The following is a 27,156-nucleotide window of genomic DNA, read 5'->3' on the forward strand; positions in this document are numbered from 1 at the left end:
ATCAATCACAATCACAAACAGCCCAGGCAATTTGTTAAAGCACTTCATTGAGCAACATGGGCACATAAAATAGTAGAATTGGAAACTGTTCAGAAAGAGTAACTACATTGAAGTTATAGATAATCGAGTACTTCTTTGAGTAACTTTCCCCAATGCTAACCCACAGCTCTGTGTGATATTAAGGATCGTGTCGGGACATTGTCCAAACAGGCATTTTCATTTGCTGTCACACTGATGATAAGAAGGGCATCTGTTTAGGTGCCAGGCGACATCACTGAAAATGGGAAACAACATGAGGCTCAAGGTCCAGAGACACCAGCAAACTTTGTATTTCCCAAAATAGTTCTGTGTCTCACCTTGGTGGTTATAAATCTTGCACACTCAGAAACCCATAAGCTGGGGTTCATATAGCTGCTGATGACACAGTAAAATATATTCATTTTTACATTTGTGTTCTGTGTGAACACTTTCTTAAAAAGGAAAAAGAATCAGTAACCATGTCAGTACCATTACCCACATTTGTACTTATGTCATATCATTAATTGAAATGTATTTAATTAATTATTTAATTTGATCATTTTAGAATAAACTAATATGTATTAAAATAATAATAATAATAATAATAATAATAATAATAATAACTTATATGTAATGTTTGCTGGTTTTTAGATTATTTTAAACAAATATCTCACACAAAATGAATATTTTACCCATTTATTCTCTCTCATGTCTTTCCAAACATATATGACATTCTTTATTCTGTATAACAGAAGTTTTAAAGGAATTATTGGTCTCTTCTATAAAAGTAAGGGGAGTCAGGATGTAAAGCTCAAAAATGACGAAAAGCCACATATATTGCAATTGTTTCTCTTGGTTTACCTCTAACCTTGATATTCATGTGAAAGCTCATTAGGGAAGGCCTCTTAAATCACCATTATCTTATCACACTGGGGTATATTAGTCTAGTTATGTGTCATTTAGCAGATGTTTTACATCCATAGTACTTCTGTTGAGGAATGGCAGTCCTGGAATAACCTGGTATCTTGCTGAAGGGCAACAGTTAAAGGAATCTCAACAACTTTCCAGTTCACTGGCCACACTACCCCTCCCTATATTAACCATTGACATTTAATAGACTCAAGTCTGTAGGCCGTAGCTCTTTCTTTTATGGTTTAGGTACATGAAAGTAAAGCACCAACATAATGTTACATTCTCTATATCAGTACATTCAGCCTAATTAATCAGCTAACAACTAGGGAATTAATGTCTGTTATTACAGATAATTACAGAATCAAATCACAGCTTCTGTTTTATTACATTCTCGCACTGTACCATGTTCTCCATTCCTTTCCATACACGTTATAAATATACATATACGCCCACAGGATTTCATTAACTGCATTTCTGATGCTTTTGCCTGCATCAAATTTTTTATTTTGATCATTTAATGCACAAGTAATTTTCTAAACTGTTCATTATATAGGCCTATTCATTATATTGTAGTGCTTTTTATACAGGTGCAGCAGAGTTTTTAATCTCTGGCCATTTCCTTCATGAGTTCTTAGTAATTCTCTAATATCTCTGAACTTGTGTGTGGGTTGCATTGTGTTGGCTGGGATGAGTTAATTCATTAAAGAGCAGGAGGACACAAGGAGGCATACGTTACCTGATTGGATGTTGTTATATATTTGGAGGTATAAAGTCTTGGCTGGTGTGTGTGTGTTTACGATATAGGGTAGGAGGAGATTATATGACTGTCTTTTGGATTATGTTTGATTTATGTTGAATTTCAAAACACTTTCTACTATGTTTTAATGGGTTATGTCACTTAAAAAAGAAAATTCTATAATTAATTACTCACCTTCATGTCGTTCCAAACCTAACCAAGACTTTTGGTCATCTTCGGAACACAAATTATGACATTTTTAATGAAATCTGAGATCTTTTTGTCCCTCCATTGACAGCCTATGCAACTACCACTTTTAAGTACCAGAAAGGTATTAAAGACATCATTAAATGTGACTCCAGTGGTTTAATAAAAAAAATAAAAACATAATTTACCACAATATTGTAAACAATATTTACAAAATATTAATCTCCCTACCCGCGTTCAAGAGAGCACCATGACACATGCGTGTCATTCTAGTAGGTGTTGATGCGAGGGCAGATGTTATTGCTTGAACTCGTGTTGGAGATTAAAATTTTGTACAAAGCACTCGCATCGCTTCATAAAATTGAGGTTTAACCACTTGGGTAACATGAATTATTTTAATGATTTACTACCTCTCTGGGGCTTGAAAGTGGTAGGGCTGTCAATGGAGGGACCAAATGCTCTTAGATTTTATTCAAACGATCTTCATTTGTGTTCTGAAGATGAACAAAAGCCTTGCGGTTTCAGAACAACATGAGGGTAAATAATTAATGACAGAATTTAAATTTTTGGGTGAACTAACCCTTTAAATTCCATTTGTAAACCATTTAAAAGCTGATTTCCCTGAAAAGTTTGTTTGAGCATCCCAAACAGCCAACATAGCTAGACTTGTTCAATCAATTATGTATATTTGGGAGTGTGATCTGTTTGTCCTACCAATAGCAGTAAGTAAAAAAAAAAAAAAAAACGTTTTTGATTTTTTTTACTCTTATGTTTGTTTATTTGAATGCCCCAGAAATTACATACTTCACTTTTAAGGATAAAGGATTTAAGATCAAGCTTAGTTTTCTTTTCATGTTCTTCTGAAACTAGTTGAGAATTCACACATTAGCTGCTGATGAGAGAATTGAGGATGAAGGGAATGCTATTGATGTTTGAGATGGCTTGGCAGTGAGGAAGTGTTAGAGGCTTCAAAAGTGTCATCCGATTTCTCTTTCACTCTCTCCACACTTTCTCTCCTGTCCATATGGTTGTCTGGCATTTTCTGCTGACAGATAGTTGCTGTCCGTGGTTCTGAACTGAGACTAGAAGCACTATGTTTTCTGAGGTCTCAATGTAACGTGTCTTACGAGTCTTTCTCATGACAGGTTTTCTGGGTTAGGCCATCATGCCATTTAAAGTCCAAGCACTAGCCTATTTGTATTGTTTCATGGAAATAATAAAAAATGAGATGGTTGATAACATTAGTAAGTTACTTTTGACGTATTAAGACTAATCCAAACCATACTGTGTTGTGTTTCTTTAGCACTTTTTGGGGAAATAGTTTACTAGATGTTTGCAGTATCTTACATTTTGTGTTCATCTGCTTTCATTTGTGGCCTACAGGTTTGCACACTTGAAATTTCTCACATTTGGGTTCATGACAGTAAACCTGTTAACTAAGTCACTTTATCTCAAATCATATCTTTAAAGTTTTCCGAAAGTTCACCATTGATGGTTATTCCAGAGTGATCCTTCAATCTAATTTTGAGTAGGCTACATTAGTTTTTGGTTGTTCCCTCCATTTAGCTCGGGCTACCATTTGCAAACAGCAAGAGATATGCGCCCTCATCCCAGTGTGTCTCTGGACCCAGCAACCAACTTCAACCCTCCACAGTTTCGCTCCAGAAACCAGAGCTACATGCGTGCAGTCAGTACCTTCAGTCAGGCGAGCTGTGTCAGCCAGGTGAGTCTAACCACTCGAAACACCACACGGCACTGACACACAGGTACAAGCAAGGACAATCTACTTACCGTAAGTGGTTTCAAGCAGAGGGCTTTAGCTGTACTTCTTGTCTAAGATGTCTCAGATTGTGTCTTGAGCTGATGTGCTGAAGAGTAGACTTCCTGTAGACTTTATATTATCTGTGATTGATTAAGGACTTTCCACTCAAAAACCAGCTTAAGGTGTTGACTGATTGGTTAGTCATTAGCTGATCCAAATTTAGTCCTAGGTGATTTAGGGGGTTGAACAGCTTAACTACCAGCTGGGGTCGAGTACAACCTGGTAGGTTATCTTGGTCTAACTGGTTGGGTTGGTACCTTTGCCAAGCTAGTGGGGTACAGATTGGCCTGATTAAGGCCTCATCCACACTACTGCATTTTAGTTTAGAAACGGAGAATTAAAACAAATATATTTATCTCCGTCCACACCAGCGTTTTAGCTGCGTATTCGAACTGATCTCCATCCACATTAAAACGACTGAAAACGCGAATCACGTCACCATTCACCTACACTGAGCATGTGCGTGCCGGTGTAAACAGGAATTAGACTGACTATTCCTCAGATTTCGCCGAGTTTGATAAGTGCCGATCTGGACATTCGAAAGTTTTCGCACCATTCCTCAGGTACCACAACTTCATTGATGAAATTATCCCACCATGCGCTGGTTCTTCCCGGCTTAACCCAAAACCGACGCTCCATGTATGGTCGATACCGCCGCTGCACATGGGAATTGTCACAGATCGCTCGAATAATAGCTTGCCTCCGGCGCTTGTAGGCAGTTATAGCATTGTAAAATGCAGCATTTACTTGCACTAACGTAACTGGTAGTCCAGGCTGTTGTTGTATGTTTTGTTCCGTTGTATGATGACACCCAGAGAGCTGAGCGTGAGCCTCTGCGTCATCGTTTCTAAAGTCCTCTGTTTTGACCCGTCTACACTAAAACGCCCTCCGGAGATTCAAAAGGCAAAACGGGGTCGGCAGCGTTTCTAAACTTCTCCGTTTTTGCCGTTTTAGTGTGGACGGGAGGTGCAAATGTAGCAAAAGGTCTGCGTTTCTAAACTAAAACGTAGTAGTGTGGATGGGGCCTAAGTATTTTCCAAAAGTATGTAGGTGGTTTAGGTTGTTAACAACTATAATTAACAATAATTAACTATGTTCCAAAACTCAGCTTGATTTAGGTGGTTGAAATCCCCAAATTACCATTTGACAGGGCCACTAAGACCCAGTATCCGGTCATCCTGGTTGTAGTTTGTGGACCATCTTGACTAAGCTATAAGGGAATAGTTTGAGCTGATTAACTATGTTCCAATACCCAGCTTGACTTAGATGAATGACCTGGTCGTATAAACTGATTTTCCCAACAGGGTTTTCGAGATATTTATTTTAGGACTTTATTTTTATCATGTTTGGTTAAAGAGGCAATAAGGTAAATGTAAATGGTGAAGTTAGCTTTGCTAAATTCTTTTCATATAAGCAACTGTTAAAACAGAATTCCAGAAAGCTGAAGACAGGTCTGTTGAGCTGTGGTGGTGTTAGTTTCTGTGAGCTTTATGTAGGTAGCTTTTTTTAGGCTTTTATTGATGGAGTAGGTTACAATTGAGATGTTTTATGGAGGCTTTATGAAACATACTAACTCTCAAATATTTAAAAAAAAATGTTTTTAATTAGGGTAAATAATTGTTCAAAACATATGTTGTAGTGCAAGGGTGACTTACAGGCAGTAATTTAAGAGTTACATAGAAGTTTAGAATCTTTATATCATTTAGCTAAATGTTGATTTAGTTTGATTTAGGAAAGTTGTCCCTCTTATACTCTTGCTCGGTTAATAAAAGTCTTTGCACATCAAGCTTTCTTGCTGTCTGCTGCTGATGACTGTTTGACTGTCATTTTCCCTCCGAAAGTTCATCAAACATTCTGCTTTTCTTTATTTACCTATTATGAGATGATATTCCAGCTTGAAATGTTTTCTCTTATCTTGTTGCTTTTTGACCTAATTCTACTGAGACGTTCAAGGTCGGAAATTGCCAGTGGTATATTCCTCCTGCTAACACTCCTTCATATTTACTGTGCAAAGGGGAAGAATCAAAGTGAGAAAGAGAAAGGAAGAGGAAAAATTAAGGACTGCTATTCCTGTTTTTGTCTCTCAGGTGAGTGAGACTGAGGTCAATGGCCAGTTTGAGTCAGTTTGCGAGTCCGTTTTTAGCGAAGTAGAATCCCAGGCCGTGGAGGCCTTGGACCTGCCCGGCTCTTTCCGCACTCGAAGCCACAGTTACCTGCGTGCAATTCAGGCTGGGTATTCCCAAGATGACGACTGCTTGCCTTCAATGACATCTTCTACTGTCACTTCAACTCTCAGATCCACAACAGGTAAACGTATGCCTCAAATCCCACCTGAGAGAGAGAGAGAAAAGGCTTAGAGCACATACTCGCCATACATTCAGCATATGCTGAACTACATACTCTGGCATACCTACATATGTACAGTGGGATTCCCTTGTGCTTGAGAGATGACTGACTTGAATGTTGTTTCTGTCGGCTCATGTCTGTTGTGTGTGTGTGTGTGTTTGCTTTTCTGCGTCTGTGCTCCCCTAGTGTTGAAAGACGGTTGCCTGCTATTCCCTTTTGCACGAGTCATGCGTCCTTTTCTGGGCTTCTGATTGGTTGGGTCTGGTGGTATTGAGAGGCTAGACTGGGGGTCGGAGGGAATTAGGCAGTTGAATATGTAACATTTCACACTCCTGAAGACACATCTCAGCATGCTTTTAACTAGCACAGCTGCCCAGAGCATGCGACTCACCATGGGGAAGTGTTTTCACGCAGAACAGAGCTTAAGGTTAAGGTAGGACAGGTTTTAGACATGTTCTTTATATTTTACAAATGGTTGTATTTTCTGTCTTCTATATTCTGCAAATGGATTAGTAGTTGAAATAAAATAAAGGTTTCGGTTCATTTTGGTTAACTTTGAAGGCTGTTTCATTCCTGAATGCACAAAGCAATGACTGTGAACTACATAAACAATTTAATGTGTTATCATGTGTTGCATAAAACATCTACATTAGTGAGTGGAAAGAAATTCACAATGCTTCAGAAGTGGGGGTCAAAGAGAAAAGTGGTATTAAAGTAATTTGAATCAAAATATTTTCACTAAAAACTAGTGTCTAATTAAAAAAGTCTGTCCTTCAATAAAAAATAAAAAATTGAGCACTTTTGTGTTAAGTTCCCTTTCAAGGGAACTTCGAGCTGCGTCAAACGCTGCGGGAACGCCCCTGCGTTGTGCGTCATGAAGCACGTATGGAATCAGCCCAATGGAGAGATGAAACGTCATAGGCGGGTGACGTCATCGACCAGGAAACTATAAAGCACCCCAAAAACACAAGCGCATTAGCTTCTGTGCTTCTGTGCTTTCAGTCGCGCTACATGTGAATCTGTCCCTGTGTGATATTGTCTGTCTTACATACCCTGCACCACACAAACAATTTATCCCTATATATATATATTGAGAGATTATGGCGGACGAACAGCAGTTTAGAAAGTGTGTTCCTCCCTGCTCGCGTTATTTAACGAGCGGGGATACACATGATCTTTGTGTTGTTTGTTTGGGAGTTCAGCATGCCCAGTTTGCTCTCGAGGGAGCAGACTGTGAGCATTGCGAGCGTTTGCCGTTAAGGACGCTCCGCTCCCGCCGATCGCTCTTTGAGGAGAGCGGTTCGGTGCGCGCTCCCCGCGGTTCGGGTCCCGCTTCTGCCGAGGCAGAGCGGCGGCGCTTATCGTGGGGATCGCAGATGGATCTCACAGCGGGGTTTGAGACGGGCTCTGCCTTATCTCTCCCTTCACCTGTGAGATCCAGTGCCTCAGTCCCGGGTTCGGAAGCACGCGCTGCGGTTTCTTCCGCTCGGGCTGAGGCACCAATGCTGCAGCTATCCAGTTCTGAGGAACTTGATGTTGTTAGTGTTGAGGGAGATGTGGAGGATTCGCCACCCCACACTCCTGAGAGTGATGAGCTTATGGAGGTGTTAACAAGAGCTGTTGAAAAACTTAATATTGAATGGCCAGTGACTAGACAGGAGTCTGTTTCTAAATCAAAGTTGGATGAGAGATTTTTGCCGTCACGCGTGCAGCCTCCACGCCGGTGCCTGCCGTTTTTCCATGATCTCCACACCGAGGTGTCGAAATCATGGAGAAAACCGGTGTCATATAGAGTGTTTAGTCCCCAGACTTCAACATACGCTAATATTATGGGAGCCAAGGCTCATGGTTATGGTGCTTTGCCTCGTGTGGAAGAGACGCTTGCGAGCCATCTCTCCCCCGAAGCAGCATCATCTTTTAAGGCACCGGCATTACCCTCCAAGCCTTTAAGAAACACTTCGGCTTTGGTGGGTAAAGCATATTCGGCAGCAGGTCAGGCTGTGTCATGTCTGCATACTATGTCAATCTTGCGGGCATACCAGGCTGATCTGCTAAGGGACATGAGTGAGAGTGAGGAGGTCAGTACTGACGTAGTTCGCGAACTGCGTCAGGCTGCTGATTTATCCCTGCGTGCCACCAGAGAATCGGCCAAATTAATGGGTCGTTCTATGGCAGCTCTGGTGGCCGCAGAAAGACATTTGTGGTTAAATCAGACTAATATTAAAGAGAGAGAAAAAGCTTTTCTTTTAGATGCTCCTCTTTCTCCCATGGGGTTGTTTGGTGATGCTGTGAATTCAGTTATCGATAAATTCCAAGAAGAAAAGAAACAAACTGCAGCTTTTAAAAAGTTTCTTCCCCTTAAAGTTCATGTCCCTGGGGCTGCTGGGCGGGAGCAGCCCCGGCCGTCTTCGAGCTCATCACATAGAGCGCAGCAGAGGCAGAGTGTCGCGTCTCGTGCTCCCCCTGCTGGACAGTGGGCTCAGCCGCGACACTCTCAGCCGAAGCCTTCTCCCAGTAGAACTGATCTGAGGACAGTTATATTGGCTAAGAAGGCTTCGGCTAAGAAGAAGTCCTGACGCCAAGCCGTTCAGGATGCTGAGGGTGGTCCCCACCGAGGCGGAAAGGTGTTCACCTCTTTTTACGGTGCCCATTCCTCCTCGGTGCCCTCAGGGGCTCGTTCTGCCAACCCCGCCTTTATGCCGGGGCACAGACGATCCCAGCGAGCGCTTTCCCGAGGGACGCTCGCTCCCTCTGAGGAGGGTCTCAGAGCGGTCAGACCAGTTGTTCCCTGCCGGTGCGCCGTTACAGGGCGCTGCGTCTGCTGCTCAAGTTACACCAGAGGCCAGTCTCGAGAGGCTGGTACCCTTAGTAGAATTTCTGGCAGAGTGGAAAAGCCTTCCAAAAATATCTCATTGGGTCCTGCAGACAGTAGAAAAGGGTTATGCTATCCAGTTCAGGTGTCGTCCACCAAAATTCAGAGGGGTTCTGCACACAGTGGTGGGCCCCGAGCAGGCTCTGGTATTGGAACAAGAGGTGAAAACGCTCCTTCAAAAAGAGGCTATAGAACGGGTTCCTCCTCCCAGTTTGGAGTCAGGTTATTACAGCCGATATTTCATCGTTCCAAAGAAGGATGGGGGGTTGCGTCCAATTTTAGACCTGCGCATATTGAATCGCTCGGTAGGGAAGCTAAAATTCAAGATGCTCACTATCAAGCAGATCGTGTCTCAAATCAGGTCCGAGGACTGGTTTGTCACGATAGATCTGAAGGACGCATACTTCCATGTGTCCATCCTTCCACAACACAGGAAGTTCCTGAGGTTCGCCTTCGGGGGCGAGGCGTACCAGTACAGGGTTCTTCCGTTTGGCCTAGCTTTATCTCCCCGCACTTTCACGAAATGCATGGATGCAGCACTAGTGCCTCTGAGGCTTCAGGGCATTCGTATTCTCAATTACATCGACGATTGGTTGATTTTAGCTCAGACCGAGCAGATGGCGGTTCGGCATCGAGATGTCGTCCTCGCTCATATCAGAAAGTTGGGGTTGAGGCTGAACGCAAAGAAAAGTGTATTATCTCCTTCCCAGAAGACCACTTTTCTGGGTGTCGTTTGGGATTCGGTATCGATGCGGGCGCGACTCTCTCCGACCCGCATCGCTTCGATTCTCTCAGCTGTGAAACAAGTGAAGCTAGGCCAGCTACTCACTGTCAAGCAGTTTCAGAGACTGTTGGGTCTGATGGCAGCAGCGTCCAACGTTATACCTTGCGGCCTGTTGTACATGAGACCGCTACAGTGGTGGCTCAGGACCAAGGGATTCTCCCCGAGGGGAAATCCGCTCCGCACGTTCAAAGTCACGCGGCGCTGCCTTCGTGCTCTGGTCATGTGGAGAGAAACTTGGTTCCTATCCAAAGGTCCTGTGCTGGGGGCTCTTTGTCGTCGCATAACGCTAACGACGGATGCTTCCCTCACAGGGTGGGGGGCGGTCATGAGTGGTCGCCCAGCCCAAGGTCTGTGGCAGGATCATCATCTTTCGTGGCACATAAATTGTCTAGAGATGTTGGCTGTGTTTCAGGCTCTGAAACACTTCCTAACAGACCTGAGAGGCCATCATGTGTTAGTTCAATCAGACAACACGTCGGTGGTCTCTTATATAAATCATCAGGGGGGCCTGCGGTCTCGCCGGCTTTACAAGTTGGCCCGTCAGATCCTCCTGTGGTCCCAAGGGAAGCTACTATCTCTGAGAGCAATGTATCTCCCTGGGTATTTGAATGTGGTAGCAGACTCCCTGTCGAGGCAGGGGCCGAGGCCAGGGGAATGGAGACTCCACCCCGAGGTGGTGGAGCTCCTTTGGTTGAGTTTCGGTCGCGCCGAGGTGGACCTATTCGCTTCCAAGGAGACCACTCATTGTCATCGGTGGTTCTCCATCACTCTTCCAGCCCCCCTGGGGTTGGATGCTATGGTGCAGCCGTGGCCGAGGTCACGTCTGTACGCCTTTCCCCCGATTGCTCTGTTACCAGGAGTTCTGGAGAGGGTCCGCCGGGACGGGGTCAGTCTACTACTAGTAGCCCCGTTCTGGCCGGCCCGAGTATGGTTTGCGGACCTGATTTCTCTCCTGGACGGTTCTCCTTTGGAGCTCCCGGTCAGGAGGGATCTACTCTCCCAGGCGGGGGGCACGATACTTCACCCCCGCCCAGAATTGTGGAAACTGTGGGCTTGGCCTCTGAGGGGGCCCAGCTCATAGACTCCGGTCTCTCAACCGAGGTTGTTGAGACCATTCTTAACTCCAGAGCTCCATCCACGAGGAAGCTTTATGCCTTGAAGTGGAAACTTTTCACTTCTTGGTGTGGAGAACACCTGCAGGACCCAGTTAACTGCCCAGTGGGTGCAGTGCTGGAATTCCTGCAGGAGCGCTTCTCCACAGGGTTATCCCCCTCCACACTAAAGGTGTATGTGGCGGCACTAGCTGCTTACCACGTCCCTTTCAGTGGAGTTTCTCTTGGGAGACACCCGCTTATAACTCGTTTCCTCCGTGGCACTTTGAGGCTGAGGCCAGCAGTTCGTACGAGGGTGCCGACTTGGGATCTGGCCATTGTATTAGAAGGTCTTTCCCTAGCTCCTTTTGAACCTATCGAAGAAGTTCCCGAGAAGTTTCTCACTTTTAAGACTATCTTTTTGCTTGCTATCTCTTCACTAAAAAGAATCGGAGATTTGCAGGCTCTGTCGGTTTCACCCTCGTGCCTGGAATTTGCACCTGGCATGGTTAAAGCTTTTCTGCATCCTAGACCAGGTTACGTTCCTAAGGTTCCTACTAATATTGTTAGACCTACGGTTCTGCAGGCTTTCTGTCCTCCTCCATTTATGTCATCGGACCAGGAGAAACTTAATTCACTCTGCCCTGTTAGGGCATTAGACGCTTATGTCCACAGAGCTGCCCTGTGGAGGAAATCAGAACAACTTTTTGTATGTTTCGGGCCACCCAGGAAAGGGTGTCCGGCGTCTAAACAGAGAATGAGCAAGTGGGTGGTTGAGGCTATCTCACTTGCTTATGAGTCGGCTGGCCAGCCTTCACCTTTGGTTGTCCGAGCTCACTCTACCAGGAGTATGGCTGCTTCTAAAGCTCTTTTGTCGGGGGTTTTCCCTGAGTGATGTTTGTGATGCGGCTGGATGGTCTTCACCGCATACTTTTATTAAGTTCTATGACCTAGACTTAAGCTCTACCCCTGGGGCACAGGTGCTCTCGTCCTCTGTGCGCTAGTCTCACATGACGGTCATTTGGTCCTATGGCGACGTGGGTATTCGCGTTCCCGCAGCGTTTGACGCAGCTCGAAGTTCCCTTGAAAGGGAACGTCTCGGTTACGTATGTAACCCTAGTTCCCTGATAGGGAACGAGACGCTGCGTCGCTCCGCCATACTCCCGGCACTCCCGTTAGCGCTTCCTTCAAGCCTATCAGAAGCTAATGCGCTTGTGTTTTTGGGGTGCTTTATAGTTTCCTGGTCGATGACGTCACCCGCCTATGACGTTTCATCTCTCCATTGGGCTGATTCCATACGTGCTTCATGACGCACAACGCAGGGGCGTTCCCGCAGCGTTTGACGCAGCGTCTCGTTCCCTATCAGGGAACTAGGGTTACATACGTAACCGAGACGTTCTCCCAGAAAGAAATATCACATTCTTACATAAACTAAACACTAATCAGTGTTCAAGACATAATATTTAGATAAATTGAATCGGTTTTTTAGGGGCCAAGCACCGAAGGTACTTAAGAATTATTATTGTTCCGCTCTGGAAGTCTATGGCCGCCCATAGAACCGATTACGGTAAAGTTATGAAATTTGGCACACAGATAGAGGACAGTTTGGACTTTAACCACAGCAATTTTTGAGTTTCTAACTCAATCACTGTAGAGCCACAACTGTCCAAATTGACCAAAGGGCTAGAAACAAAAAAAATTTTCCCTCTGATTCCTTGACTCAAGATGGTTCGATTGAACATTTCTGGCATTTTTAATTTTCTGGGGAAAAAAACGACTTTTTCAATCTCCTCCTAGACCGTTGCTCTGTTTTCACAAAAATTGAACCAGATCATCTTCAGACAATGCTTACAAAAAGTTCAATTCCAATTGATTTGTCAAACCGTTCTCGAATAATGCGTGAGCGAATTCGATGAACAGCACGCCAAAATGGGTGTGAGGCTTTAGCTCCCTTACTTGGTTTTGTGGTTATGAAAAACATAACCTGCATGTACCTGCACAGTTTTGAAGCAGTGCCACCTAGTGGTCAGGAGATATGAAAAAAATACTCTTTTTGCTTATAACTTCTGAAAGCTTTGGCCCAAAATCGCAATCAGTGGTTCAGTTGAATGATTACAAATTTTCCCATACCGGCCATTTGGATTTTGTCATAAAATGCTATATTTTACGAATGCATTAGCATATCCTTATGAAACTCGGTATGTGTCTTTGGCCTGCGAACATGCCCTGATGGTGCTCAAAAAGTTTCAGGGCAGTGTCACCTTGTGATCAAAAGTTATAATTAAATTTCCAAAAATGCTAATAACGTTTGATGAAATAAGCCTATTGTAATGAAACGTAATAGTCTTAATAGATTATTTGGTTAATCCCAAAAACATAGATACAAATTTAGCTGTAGTAGACAATTTTGATTTTCTTTAAAAAACTACTTTTTCGACTCCTGCTCGATCTTTGGTCCAATTTTCACCAAATCGAATCGTATCATCTTCAGACCATGCCAGCAAAAGTAATGGATTTCGTGTCGAAAGACAAAACCCTTTTTGTATACCGCATTAAAAAATGTATGACATGATTCAAAAATTACTCTTGAGGCTTTATCTCTGCACTGCTTTGGCATTTTGACACAAAACTTTGCATGTGTCATTGTCACCTTACTCAATTTGGTCAAAGCGTGGCGTTTTGGTAAAAAGTGATAAACCATTAAATCGTATTATTAGTGATTGTATTGATGTTTTTTTAGCCATTTTGCTTAAAAACATATTAATATGTCTTTAATTGCTCATTGTTGCAGTTGGTCTGATGCTTATAGCCATGATGGCATCATTGGCATGACTTATTGTCCTTCCTTTGTGCTTGGCCCCTTAATTGCTGCTTGCAGCTATGTATATTTACATTTATGCGTTTGGCAGATGCTTTTATCCAAAGTGACTTACATTGAGCTACAGGAAAGCTATTTATAAAGAATATTTGGATATAGTTATTTCTGTAACCAAGCATGCAGTAAATCCTTCGTTTTATAGAAAATATTGATTTATTGTAAAATTAATATTTTAGATCAAACCTACTTTTTACAAATCCATTTTAATTATTTAAAGGGCTTGGATTGAATAATGACTGAATATTTGAGTCGAATATTTTTGCATCAAAACTAAAAGTTTCATTGTAATACTGCATGTGAGAAATTCTGTCGCAGAGGTGAAATTTTAGTGGTTTGTTAATGTGCTAATTGAATTAGCTAGAGTATTATGATTTAATAATCTCTCTATGAATTCAAAAAATGGAGCTGAAAACAAATCCCATTATCCTAATCCAGTTTTACCATTAATCCTTACTAATGAACAATTTTCCCCAACCTAAATGAGTTTAAGGAGTGCTGACAGAGCAGGTGTGGAGGTTTTGTGCAACACATACTTATCAAAAAGTGTGCATGTGTCACAGTTTATTTGTGCAAGCAGAATGCCGTCTCTACACCCTCCCCAACACCCCTGCTGTGTTTGGTGTACACATGGAGTAAAGCTATGAACCCTATTGAAATACCACAAACTGATGTCAGATATTGTGACAGTAAAATACCTGTATTTTTTATTGATTTTTTTTTTTCATTTGTTTACATTTTTAAAACCCAAATGCTAATTTGTTTTGTATGATTTGTTTGGTCACTCCAGTCAAACTTTGTTTCTTTCATTAAATGTGGGGTTCTTTGCGTTTATTCAAACTGGAGTTTGATTTGATTGGACCTTCACACTGTCAAAAACCCATACTGACCACATACTGAAGACCATAAGGAGAAAGGAGAGCTCTCCAATCCCACCGTCTCACTCTGCTGAAGTGCTTTCACCACATATGGCTCTGTACGCAATCCCTGTCAGCTCACGTCAACCGGCTGTAGGACAAAACCATTTTCTCAAAAGGATTTCATCCAGTCTGTTTCACTCTGGAGGACTTCTTGTTCCAGCAGTCCTGTACTACTTTGGTTTTTACAAAAATGACCATACTTTGTGTATGTGTTAGAAGTTAAATTAGATGTTTTCTTCCCTTAAAGACTATTAAAAGCTTAAATAATTGCTTAAGCTCTGGTATTGATCCTCTCTGGTACTATAGTTAATAGAAAAAGCACTTCAAAAGCACTGACCTATCAGAGAAATGTTATCAAGCAAACCCCATAGATTCACGAGGTAGATGAAGCTAAATTTAGTTGTGGCTAAAATCAATGGGAAATATTGAGTAAGGTGTTGGGTGTTCTGTGATGGTGGAAAGGGAGGGAGGGTGGCATGGCCCCTCATTGGCCATCACAGGAAGGAGATCCAGGGGAAAAAAGAGCAGCTGGAGAGATGCCTGTCACAGGTATTATAATGTCAACACGCATACATCTTTCAATGGATATGTGTGTTTTTGCACTGCCTTCTCAACTAAATCAGGACTAGTCCTTTGAAAGACACATAACTAAAGGTCAGATTAGGGACAACCAGTGTTCAGTTGCCAAAGTAGCAATGCTTTTCCATGAAAGGCATTTCACAACAATTTTTTTTTTCATTATTTTATGCTGTTGATTGCCACAGAATTTTTGTTTTTGACTATATAACAAAAAAAAAATTCCTTACAGTAAGACATTCACTTACAATAAAAGTCTATGGGGCAAGGCATTCTAAAAGGTTTTTAAAAATATGAATGTGAAGATTATATATTTTTTAGCAATATTATCACACTAGTCTCATGTTAACATCTAATATTTACAGTAAATCTTGTGGTGATATTTTTGCAACAGTTTGTATTTATACTGGTGCAATGCTTTGTCCCAGAAGTTCATTGTAAGTATATTACTGTACGTGCAAATGCATGTTTTGAGGGATGGGTTGAAATTCTGTGGTAATCGACATCATGTTGCAGATGTTGTCACTACAGCTTAAATTGAACCTGGAACATGGGAAAAGCAATTTTTTTTAAATTTACATTTTGCTGTTTTTTTATGACAGTGGATGGATAGGATTTCTTAGAATGTTTTTAAAAAATGGTTGGGTCACTTTTAACATTTTTCTCCATTTTTATAATAACCTTGGCATCCTTGAAGATCAAACATTGCCAGCAAAATGCGGTTGGAAGTAAGAGCTGGTGTGGAAGATTTCAGCTGTGATGGACAGTGGGATTGCAGCCTCTGCCTGGTGCAGCCCTCACAAAGACCTAACAATGTTATTGGATTGTACTTCTTCTTAATATCGCCCCTATAATCTCCACAAGGTCCAATCAGCTCGATAGATGAGCTTTTAACATATTCAATAGGGTTCATATCTCCTTGCCTGAATGATTGCGTGACATTTTATTGCCTTTTCATCTTTTCTGTTGCACAAAACAAAAAAACATTAAAATCCTCCACATTTGCCACAATGCTCTGTGATTTGTTAAATGGATAAAAGCTGATTGATAGCATTGAAATATTGTTTTTTAATGGTTATGCTGTGAAGAGATGGAAAGGCTGAACAGATGAGATTGACGCGAGTGAGAAGGCAGTGTAAACACACATCTGAAGGCAAAATGTATGTGAGTAAAAAAGTGAAAAACCCTGACAACACCATGTGCTCGACTGCAATAAATCATATTCAGTTTTTGGTTTTCAAATGAACACTTTCATTAAACCAGTGCCGATTCTAGCCTTTCGTCAGTACAGGACACTATCAAAGAAGTGGGCCAACAGTTTGGATATGAATGGATAGTCTCTCACAAGCTCCATGCGCAATAAAGTGCTGCTTTGTTGGACAATAGAAGACATTTGAAAGATAGAAGATGTTTTGCTTCCTACCATGTATTGTAGGTAAATATCAACCTCATCCAGCGCCTGGAGGGCAACTGTCCTACAGAGCTTACCTCCAACTCCAATTAAACACAGCTTAACCATCTAATCAAGTAAAAAATATAAATCAGGATTACTAGAAACTTCAATGTGTTTTGGAGTTACACTATGGCAACACATGTGAAATATCCCATTTCTATTTCAGTGTGAGGAACCGCTGTAAACAATTCAGTGTGTGAGTGAACTGTCCGAATAAATCAAACTGAATCGTGAACAATTTTGAACCTTTTCGCATACCTGTTTGTCGGATTAGATCAAATTTTGATTCATTTGCAAATCTGGCTTTGCTAGGTCTGATTCTAAACAGCTGTTATAAAGTGCATGAAATGATAGCTGGAATATTATCAGGAAAAAAAAAGATTCTCATATTGATATTCACCCAGGGCTCTCCTTAGGGTGGTGCAACCACACTGGGCCCCGTGCTTGAGGGGGGCCTCTTGTGACGAAAGTACCAAGGGCGGCCCTGTTTCCGCTACCTCGCACTGGGCCCAGCCCCATGCTTGAGACGACCCTGTTACATCAATCCCCCCCCAAAAAAAGCCTAGGGACAAATTTACTAAACAGGGCAAATTAGCGTGAGAGCACAATTCGAAAAAAGCGCCGATGGGAGTGGAAAGTTCTGCATGTGATCTACTGACGACGTGCAAATTAAAGAACACAGACGCAGTCAGTTATTTTCCATAATGACCAACGCAAGACGTGCTTTTTTGGGGTGTTAAATGGCGCAAACACCAGTACATTGATGAGAGCAAACCTTAATAAATCACCTTGCGTGATTCATTTAAATGCCTTTTCAGCGCTAATTTTTTCACAGAGTGTCTTTACTTAAATCATGACAGTAGTTTTTTTAACGCAAAAGAGGGTTTGCGCTGGCACAAGCTGTTAGTAAATCTGGCCCTTAGTCTCAAACAGATATATTTACTTGCTTCCTGTGAAAACAAACAAACATGAGATTTTTGCATTAACAGCAAAACAGACTTCCCAAAACGTTTTCTGATGAAATCAAAATTGTATGTATAATATGTATAATTTTCTTATAATAGTCTTTCTTCATACTCCATGGTTGAGAAAGTTCCTGAATTTACTCCCAGAAACCTATGCAGTTGAGAATGGTGTGTACAGGGCCTTTACTCACATACTGCTAATATGAGACATAAAACTAGTGTTGACTTTAGATAAAGTGAGAGGCTTCGACAAATTCCACAGCTGTTCATCCCTTTGAATTTCCCTATCTCTATATTCAAATTTGTCTTCCAGAGGGGTATGATGCAATGGAGGGCATCTCATTGCTAAATGAGGATATTGAGGACGATGATGGCGCCAGCTCCTCAGCATATCAAGAAATCGAGAGGTTTGAAAGAGAAAATGCTGGACGTAGTCAACACAGCACCAGTTCCACAGTCACGGCTATCTCTGTTCCACCGACCTCCTCGCACGGCTACCGAGTCCCATGTCCGCCCCCGTCCCAGCCTCCACCAGATCCTCCCGTCCCGCAGGCTATTCAGGCTTTCAAGGAGTCGGCAAATATGGTGGCTGCCTTCAACATGCAGTGGAAAGAGGAGATATCGGCAATGCGCTACGAGCTAGCGGAGCTGCGCAGGGACGTCTGCGGAGAGCTCAAGACTTTCAACAGCAACTTCTTTAATTTCACCCAGTGCTACAACATGTGGACGATGTGCCGGGAGGCTGCCACCAGCACCAGTTCCACTCAGTCGAATGAGAGGGTGTCCATTGGCGTCCAGACTGGTGCTAACGGTCTGGTGAGACAAAACACTGCAGACGCTTCAGTCATGTGTCAGCCCGAACCGGCGGCCTTCAATATTTTTGACCTGATGGAGCCTCCACGCATCGAGATAACAGAGGGAACTCCTGAAGGAACCTCAGCCACCAACAGCCCAACCAGCCCTGCCAGTCCTGATAGACCCAACACCGGCCCAGCGTTGACCAAGCCGCTGGGAAGATCCAAATTAGACACTGGGAAGAAGAAGAAGAACTGCAGTCGAGCGGACGGTCAAAGAAGTGCCAGCCTTGAACTCTGGTGCAGAAAGTACACTAGTGGACCAATGTCCTACTTATCTCTATCATTCTGATCATTTTCATCACCGGACCAAGCATTAACTTTGTTTCTGAATCAACCCTATACACCTGGGGGAAACGCTGCGCCCGGAGAAGAGCTTGTCGCTTTTCTCTTTGCAAAGATGCCGATATAGGAGAAAGTGCCGTTTTGGCGAAACGGGGACAGTGTAGCTATTCTAGATGGAAGCATTGGCTGTGCCAGATCATAAAATCAGTTTACTTCACCACGGAAATGATTCATGAATGTTATTAGCATTGTAGGGAATGTCACAATTTGTCTGACTGCCACTGTCAATGTTTTGTCCATGGCTAAAGCAGTTCATGTGTGACAGTGGTGAATGATCTCACCACTCAATCTGACCAAAAGAGGTTATGAACATAGTTGAAGGATAAAGATGGATTGTTAGAATGGTACTTTTCAATTTCTGAGTATAATAACATCTGTGGTTAACATTAGGACCAACCACTTTGTTCTATACCATAAATTACACACTCATACCTCTAACGTGAACTTTGAAACCACTGTGTGGTTGCTAACAAGTTGTTACATAAGAACTACGGAATGCATGATGGAACCCACTTTATATTAAGAACTACTATGTACATTTAAATTAGGGCTGTCACAATTCCTCGATTAAATGATTTTTAAAAGATTCTTGATTGCAATTTACCCATGTCGAGTAAACGGCAAAATACCAGAAACGGCGCATTCCACGAACAAGAATCCACGAACTGCATTATTAGACCGTTTTCTAAGGCTGCACAATGTATTAAAACCATTTAAATACCATAGCATAGTGCTATTGTGATTTCATAAAGACATAAATACCCCACGGGTTTAATGTGCGCTTTATTTACATGCATGTAGCTATTTGAGTCTCAGAGCGGCTCAGTTCACAGTAAATGCTGCTCCAGGTGAACTGTTATAATTTACATGCGTCTCAAACTCCATCTCTGCATATGCTATATGAGTTTATGAGTTTGGGTTGCTTAAAACATTCATCTGGGAACGCAATGTGCGCCATTTCATCAGATTTGTAACGTAAATCATTTATAAACCTATGCCAACACAGGAGAATACAACAATATGTTTCTAAATATGCGAACTGTTCATCGCAATTTCAAAATAATAGTTTAAACCCTCAATATGAATTTTAATGTCCACATATTCTTGTTCAAGAAATTACAGTGGCTGCAGCATTTCTGTTGTAAAGAAGTGGCCAAATATTAAAGATTAAGTAAACATTTTAATTAAATGTCGTCTGGCCAAATTAAACGGATTTAATCTGCCGTAAAGTGTAACAACAACCAGGGCCATTGAGGACTCTGCAGGCATTTGTTATAATACATAATGTACATAAGATGATTGTTTATATTATGTATTTTAACAGTGTTCTATAAGACCATATGATTACTTGGTTTTGATACTTTTTTAAACAAATATTATTGTCTCTTTGTTATTATGTATTTAATGTCATTTTAAAGGCTTAGGTCTTCTCTTAAGTCTATTTTTATTACCATAAAAACTCAGATTACTCGATTAATCGTCAAAATAATCGTCCGATTACTCGATTACCAAAATAATCATTAGTGACAGCCCAATTTTAAATTAATCAATGCACAATACAATGCACTTAATGTGTATATACATGTTTTTGTAATTATTTATAAAAAAAATACCTACATGTAAATACATTGTAATTACATTACCCCTATCCCTTAACCACACAACTAAACCTGTCTTAGCCGTATTACACCTTAATAGCAGTGTTTTACAACATGAACACAAGTACATTCACCAATAGATCTATTGAAGAGAGTACTTAGTACTTAAAGACACATAAGATAAAGCAGGACCGCTTGATAAATTGAATTGCCATTTATATTCTTAAGTACCAACTTGTTAGCATATTTTTTTAAGTTTCAAACGTCATGTTTGAACCTTGACTTTGTATAATTTATGCTGTAGAACAACATATTTGAACTTACTTAACATCAAAATTCTCTAATTCTGAAAACATTATAGGAAGCCCATTATATTGGACTACAAAGTGAACTGCTCTATAGCCATCACACAAAACGCTTTGCTTTTCATTTCAAGTGAAAATGATGAACCATGTACAGCAATCATGTTAAGCTACACCAGAATGGAATATTGGAACATTAGTGTTAGCAGATTTTGAAAATCTACTTTATGTTCTCAGTCTCCCAGGAAAGTAATCTATAGATGGATTAGAAGTCACTAAATTCAAATGGTATTTTAATTCAAGCATAAGCCCTTAACATGTTTATTGTAACTCTGCATCTGCAGTGTGTAATTACTAGCCAATATATTTATATATATATATATATATATATATATATATATATATATATATATATATATATATATATATATGTGTGTGTGTGTGTGTGTGTGTGTGTATATATATATATATATATATATATATATATATATATATAGTAAGCATCTGTGGACTATTTACAAAGTAGTGCTGAGTGGTATTTTATGATTATAATACTTTATTCAAGGATAGAAAGAAATGGATTTTATTTCATTGAATCTATACAACGATGGGTATCCCCCTAAATTTCAGATTTCTGGCTGCTTTTTGACTTCTACTCTCAGTCCTAAATATTTAGTTACAGCTGTGCAGGGTATCAGTAGTTACCAACACTAAAACATGGTTTTTTTTCAACCCGTTGAATTTATATATAACTGTAAATTACTGTAAGAATCGCTTTTGTTGTGCCTTGTAAATCATAAATTATAATTTAAAAAAATATGAATAACTAATGACATTTTTATTCCAAAGTATGTCTGAATAAGATTGTAATTGAAACGTGCCACTCTCTTTAAATCATGTGGTCAAAAAATATGATGTCCCTTTCATAAATATGATGTCATGAAAACCCATAATTCACAGATAATTTAATAATTCATAATTTCATTATTCCCTGAATATGAACTGACTATCGCTCAGCACTACTGTAGTTTTGTACTTTCTATGTAGCTTCAAAAAATTATTGCTTATGTAATTGTCATACAATTTTTCTCATAAATATTCTGTAACTGTGACCTTGACTTCCTCACCCATGCAAACCTTTATTTTTTTAATCAAGAATACGAAATGTGAAAAATATGCTAAATCACCCCTTCCTGTTATTTTTTCATTTTTTGTGATCCCTCCTAATCATCTAGTCCATTTCCCTGGATAGTGATTCTACTTTAAAGATTTTTTCAATTTAAGTCACTTTTGCATTTAAGGTACCATCTGATTTTTTTCTCCACAGGACACACACAGCATGCGTAACCAGTTCTATATGCACAAAATGTACATAAGGTTTTTAAATCAAATTATTTAAATAACATAACTTTTATTTATTTAGGAGTTTACTTGCAGGACATTCAATCTCCATGTGCCACTATAATATAGTAAATGAGTCACTGTGACACTTATGGAAAAATTGCATTTATCCACCATTTATAAATATAGTTAACATAGGAAATAAGTATAATGTTAAAAATATAAGATAAACATTCCTTAATAAAATATATTTTTATGTACTAGGTTTAAGTAGTTTATTTATAACGAAGGCTATATGAAACTATTTTGTTTACTATAAAATAACTCCTCATGCCAAAGTTTAAGGCAATATTTGTCTTTTGGAAATTAAGTATATTTAAAAGCCATTTCTGAAAAGGGGGGCTTAATTTTAAATATTACAACAAAATTCATTATTTAGATTTGCCAGTGTTACCTTGAGTGCTGGTAACAAAAGTTTGCAATCTTAAATAAGAATTTCAGAAATATTCAAGAAATTAATCACAACATCATTTGCGATAGACACATCTCTATTTACCTTGAGTAAATTATCAAATTCACTCACATCATTATACTTTAAAGATCAATTTTAGCATTTATAACTTTTCAAATACCAAATGTGGATTTTTTTCTACATCCAACATTCATGAAAACAACTATCCAAATCTACTATCCAACTATCTAAATTGCATGTCACCATTGTTTTGTTTTTTTGTTTGTTTGTTTTTTTGGTCATTGAGCTTGCCAATTATTTGGCATTAAAGACACCGTCAAATGTCCTTGCTCTTTTGCAAAGCACAGAGAGGCACGGTTTGAATGTACTGACACCGCCATTACTAGTGATGCAATTTCTAGGCTTTTTTATTTTTTTAGCTCATTAATCTACGAATAGGGTCTTGCTGATGTGTGTCCTGTTGCAAATAAAGATATTGATTTATCATGCTTGGTGACAGTTTAACTGCTCTAATTGGCTTAATTAAAAGAGTATGAGATTATATTTCAAAACTTGTAATTATTTTATCTGAGAATTTTACTTTTTTCAGGGTTGTTTTTTATTTTCAGAAGATAGTTCACTCAAAACTGACAGTTCTGAAATCATGTTCTTAGACTTATGTTTTCCCAAACCTGTATGACTTACTACTTCTGTGGAGCACAAAAGATGTTTTTACTATTTTGTCCTCAAGGGAGTAGTTCACTTTAAAATGAAAATTACCCCATTATTTACGCACCCTCAAGCCATCCTAGGTGTATATGACTTTCTTCTTTCAGACGAATACAATCGGAGTTATATCAATAAACACCCTAACGCTTCCAAACTTGATACTCATCAGTTTGAAGCTCAAAAAAGTGCATCCATCCATCATAAACTAACTCCATACGGCTCCGGGGGGAGTTTGTGTAAGAAAAATATTCATATTTAAAACTTTACAAAGAAAAACAACTAGCTTCCGGCAAAACAAAAATACAGATTCCACTTAAGTCTGAAGCGTAACTTATGCGAGGAATGCAACGTACTGCTGATATTTACGCTACACCATGACGCACTACGCTACTTCCGACGCCACAAGGTGCGTAAGTTGCGCTTTAGGCGTAAGTAGATTTGCGTATGGCAGTTTGAGAATTTGGGATTGAGTGGTTAAATAATTCTTTCAGAATTTTACTTTACAAAGTTTAAAATTTGAATATTGTTTTTACACAAACTCATGGCTTTGCTTCAGTAGCCCTATATTAACCCCCCGGAGCCGTGTGGAGTTTGTTTATGATGGATGGATGCACTTTTTTGAGCTTAAAACTGATGGTTGCAATTCACTGCCATTCTCAAGCTCAGAAGCGTCAGGGTGTTTGTTAATATAACTCTGATTGTATTCGTCTGACAGAAAGAAAGTCATATACACCTAGAATGGTTTGAGGGTGAGTAAATCATGGGGTACTTTTCATTTTAAAGTGAACTACTCCTTTAATGAAAGTCAGATCCAAAACAACTTTTGAGCTCATTAACTTTAACATTTCATGTGACATTTTTCAAAATATCTTCTTTTGAGAAGAAGCAATGACATGAGGCTGAGCAAATGATGACAGAATTTTAAATGTTTGGGTGAACTATCCATTCAAATAGTGAAGATATATTGTTTTGGCCTCTTCTCTTGCTCTGTGTTATTTGGATTTTTTGCCTAATTTTTTATTCTGTCAGAAATAAAGAGAATCACTTTGAAACAGTGACTCAGAGAATGTGTAAAAATGTATCGATTTTGGAAGCATAATGGAACATTCTATTATGTCACAAATGTCCATGCTGTGGAATCAATGGTATGCTGTATATTTCAACATAAGCTTTACCCAATAAGGGTTTAGTCATAAGAAATAAATTAACAGCAGGGCCGACAGAATTATAAAATAAATTGTATGATGCTTTATTTATTTATTGTGGTGTAAAGGACCTATGAACTGTTATTCAACATTCAGATATAATTTATTGGTTTATATTGCTTATGTTAATACTTTCTTCTCTAAAACAATTGAAACACAATAGGTACCATACTGTTGGTACCATGCCATACAGAGGTGCAATAGACTGATGAATTGTTCCAGTTTTCATTTCTGTTTTTGATTTCCTAAGAGACATGTTCAGGGAATGAAAAGATGTTTGTTTAAAGGTGCTGATGATATTGCAGATGTTCTTTCAATCTTACGACCTTCATTCATTCTATGCAAGTCCTGTGTTTTTCTGTATGCGTCACTGGCATGTGTCTATTTCATTTTAAACAGCACTTAAAGGGCAAGATGAAGCCCTTAGATATTTTTTGACAAACCTTGCATGAATCTCAGGCATTTATTGTAACCCTTTGCTTCTTTTGTTGCTGTTGATAATGTTGTTATAAGTATTTGCATTTGTTTGTTATGCAAATTCATTCTGTTTCAATGTAGCAGCTACATTTTTACCATTGTCAATACAGCAAGTAAAGAACAATAGTGTACAGTATGGTTATAAAGGAATAAGGCAATGTGTCCTCTGTAGCTTAGAAATTTAGATGTCATGATGATGATTTATTGAGATAATGAGATTTAATTGTATCACCAAAAAATTATTTTTAAAAATGTAGCTTGCTTATAATTTAATGCCAAAGCTACAGTGAAATAACATGCCCCCTCCCCTCTATTAACAGATGTCATATTTGATCAAACTACAGTGTTATTTATAGGACTGGAATTCTAATAATAAAATAATTATTGAGTATTTGAGGTTAGGGGGACTTCATTTTCAGCCCAAAATTTTAATTCTGTCCTTTTTTACTCTCATGTCATTCAAAACCTTCATGACTTTCATTTTCTACGAAAGAAAGAAAACCAAGTGTTTGGAATGATTTAAGTGTGAGTAAATGACATAAATTTGATTTTTTGCTGAAATAGTCATTTAATTCTCCAAAACATGTTATATGTGCTTCTCTTTACAAACTAACTGATTTTTATTTGTTTTGATTTTTTTAAATGTATACATTGCATTATGTATTTTATTTTTATTTTCAGTGATAAACATAAAAAAGGAAATGATTAACAGATATGACATGGGTTGTGCAGGTGTTTTCACTCATTTGACATCAGAATTTCATGTGGGATCATAGCTACTCTGCTGTGCTTAAAGATGTGTTGGAAAAAAAGAACCATTTTGAAAGTATGTTTCTTTTATAAGTAAACATATTGACATAATAGGCATAATAATAAAAAACGAATAAAAAATATATTACAAATGCATTCACCTCTCCGACCCTTTACTTAAAATAATTATTTAACCACATACATTAAAGTCACTTGCTAATGGCCTGACCCTAAATGCCTTTAACCAATAGCTCTCTTTCGAGTGAAACTGAACGCTGTGTCATGACGTTGATGCTATGGGAACACTCCTATGTGAGGTCTGAAGCACGAGTGGAAACATACTGATTGAATTGGCCAACAGCATAGTCAGTTGATGTAGTACCACAGTGTCACCGAGACCACAAATAGGTGCCTAAAATGCACATCACCAGCTTCTTTGTTACACAACAACATAATGGCATACAAGAATTACAAGCAGTGTATTCCACCATGCCCTCACTTCTTAACGAGGGATATCAAACATGAAATATAATCTGCTTGGGAGCAGAGCATGTTAGGTCAGCTCTTGAGGGAGTAATTGCTCTCTTTGGAAATGTTACACAATGAGGAAGCTCCACTCATGCCTGACTCACCCCTTGTGGTCCGGGTCCCATGTCTGCTGAGGCGGCACAGTGGCTCAAATCATGTGTGTTGCAGATGGAGCTGGTTGATGAGCTTGAACCGGGTACTGCACCTTCTCTTGCTCCTTCATCAAACTCTAAGGACCTTGTTCTGAATTCAGAAGTTGCCAAAGCAGCACCAACTCTTTGCTGGACTAGAACCGTTCTTTTACCACGTCTTGCTTACGTCGGGGGCTGGGGGCGGGTTTAGATGTGTTCTAAACATCTTTTCTGACCATAATATAGGATCGCTAAGCCAGGAGAAACATTTGCAGAAACACGATGTAGTCCGCCATTGTAATTGTTATGCTTGAAGTTGGCGCAAGCGTTTCTATTTTTTTTAAATTTTTTTTTAATTGAAAACATGATGTATCCAAAGAAGAAAACAGTCACAATATAGAACAAATAAACAGAAAGAAAAAAAGACACAAGACAGGGGTACATAACTAATCAGAAAAGATTACATATCAAAGGAAAAGACTAAAAGACTTACATATTTCAATTGTTTTTAAAGCCTTCTTGGTACACGAGTTAGAGATAATCCCAAAGTAATATTGTACTTGCAAGCGTTTCTAGCTGAGACGTATGGCGACATACACAGTGACGTAACGACGTCGTTCGCGGGGCACTCTAGTCAGTGGAAAAACAAACAGGTTCTGAGGAGGTTCGCAAGTTGAACCAACTCCGAACCAACTTTGAACCAGCACCAGTTCTGAACCAGTTATTTTTTGGTGGAAAAGGGGTAACTGAGGTGTCAAAGGTTAAGATGTGGGCCTAGCTATCTCTCCCCTGCTTCCGCATCATCGCAGAAGAAGTCCACTTTACCCTCTACGCCCTGTAGAATTACATCTGGCCTCATGAGTAAGGC

General features: G+C 39.8%; 1 protein-coding gene across 2 annotated transcripts in view; it reads left to right on the forward strand.

The window, feature by feature from the left end:
• LOC143729665 (disks large-associated protein 2-like) overlaps positions 1 to 27,156 on the forward strand; it is a 195,001-nt gene that overhangs the window by 133,362 nt on the left and 34,483 nt on the right. Inside the window, exons 4-6 of one of the 2 annotated variants that reach the window (XM_077221002.1) lie at positions 3,440 to 3,596; positions 5,783 to 6,002; positions 17,891 to 18,986. In XM_077221002.1, the coding sequence (XP_077077117.1) occupies positions 3,440 to 3,596; positions 5,783 to 6,002; positions 17,891 to 18,723 (1,210 nt within the window). In that variant the 3' untranslated portion in view covers positions 18,724 to 18,986. Of the gene's footprint in view, positions 1 to 3,439; positions 3,597 to 5,782; positions 6,003 to 17,890; positions 18,987 to 27,156 lie in introns of those variants that run through there. The other variant, XM_077221001.1, reaches the window with a different exon arrangement.

Source organism: Siphateles boraxobius, unplaced genomic scaffold, assembly GCF_051911475.1.
Source record: "Siphateles boraxobius isolate OS27281-9 unplaced genomic scaffold, OSU_SipBor_1 8, whole genome shotgun sequence".
Taxonomy (NCBI): Eukaryota; Metazoa; Chordata; class Actinopteri; order Cypriniformes; family Leuciscidae; genus Siphateles; species Siphateles boraxobius.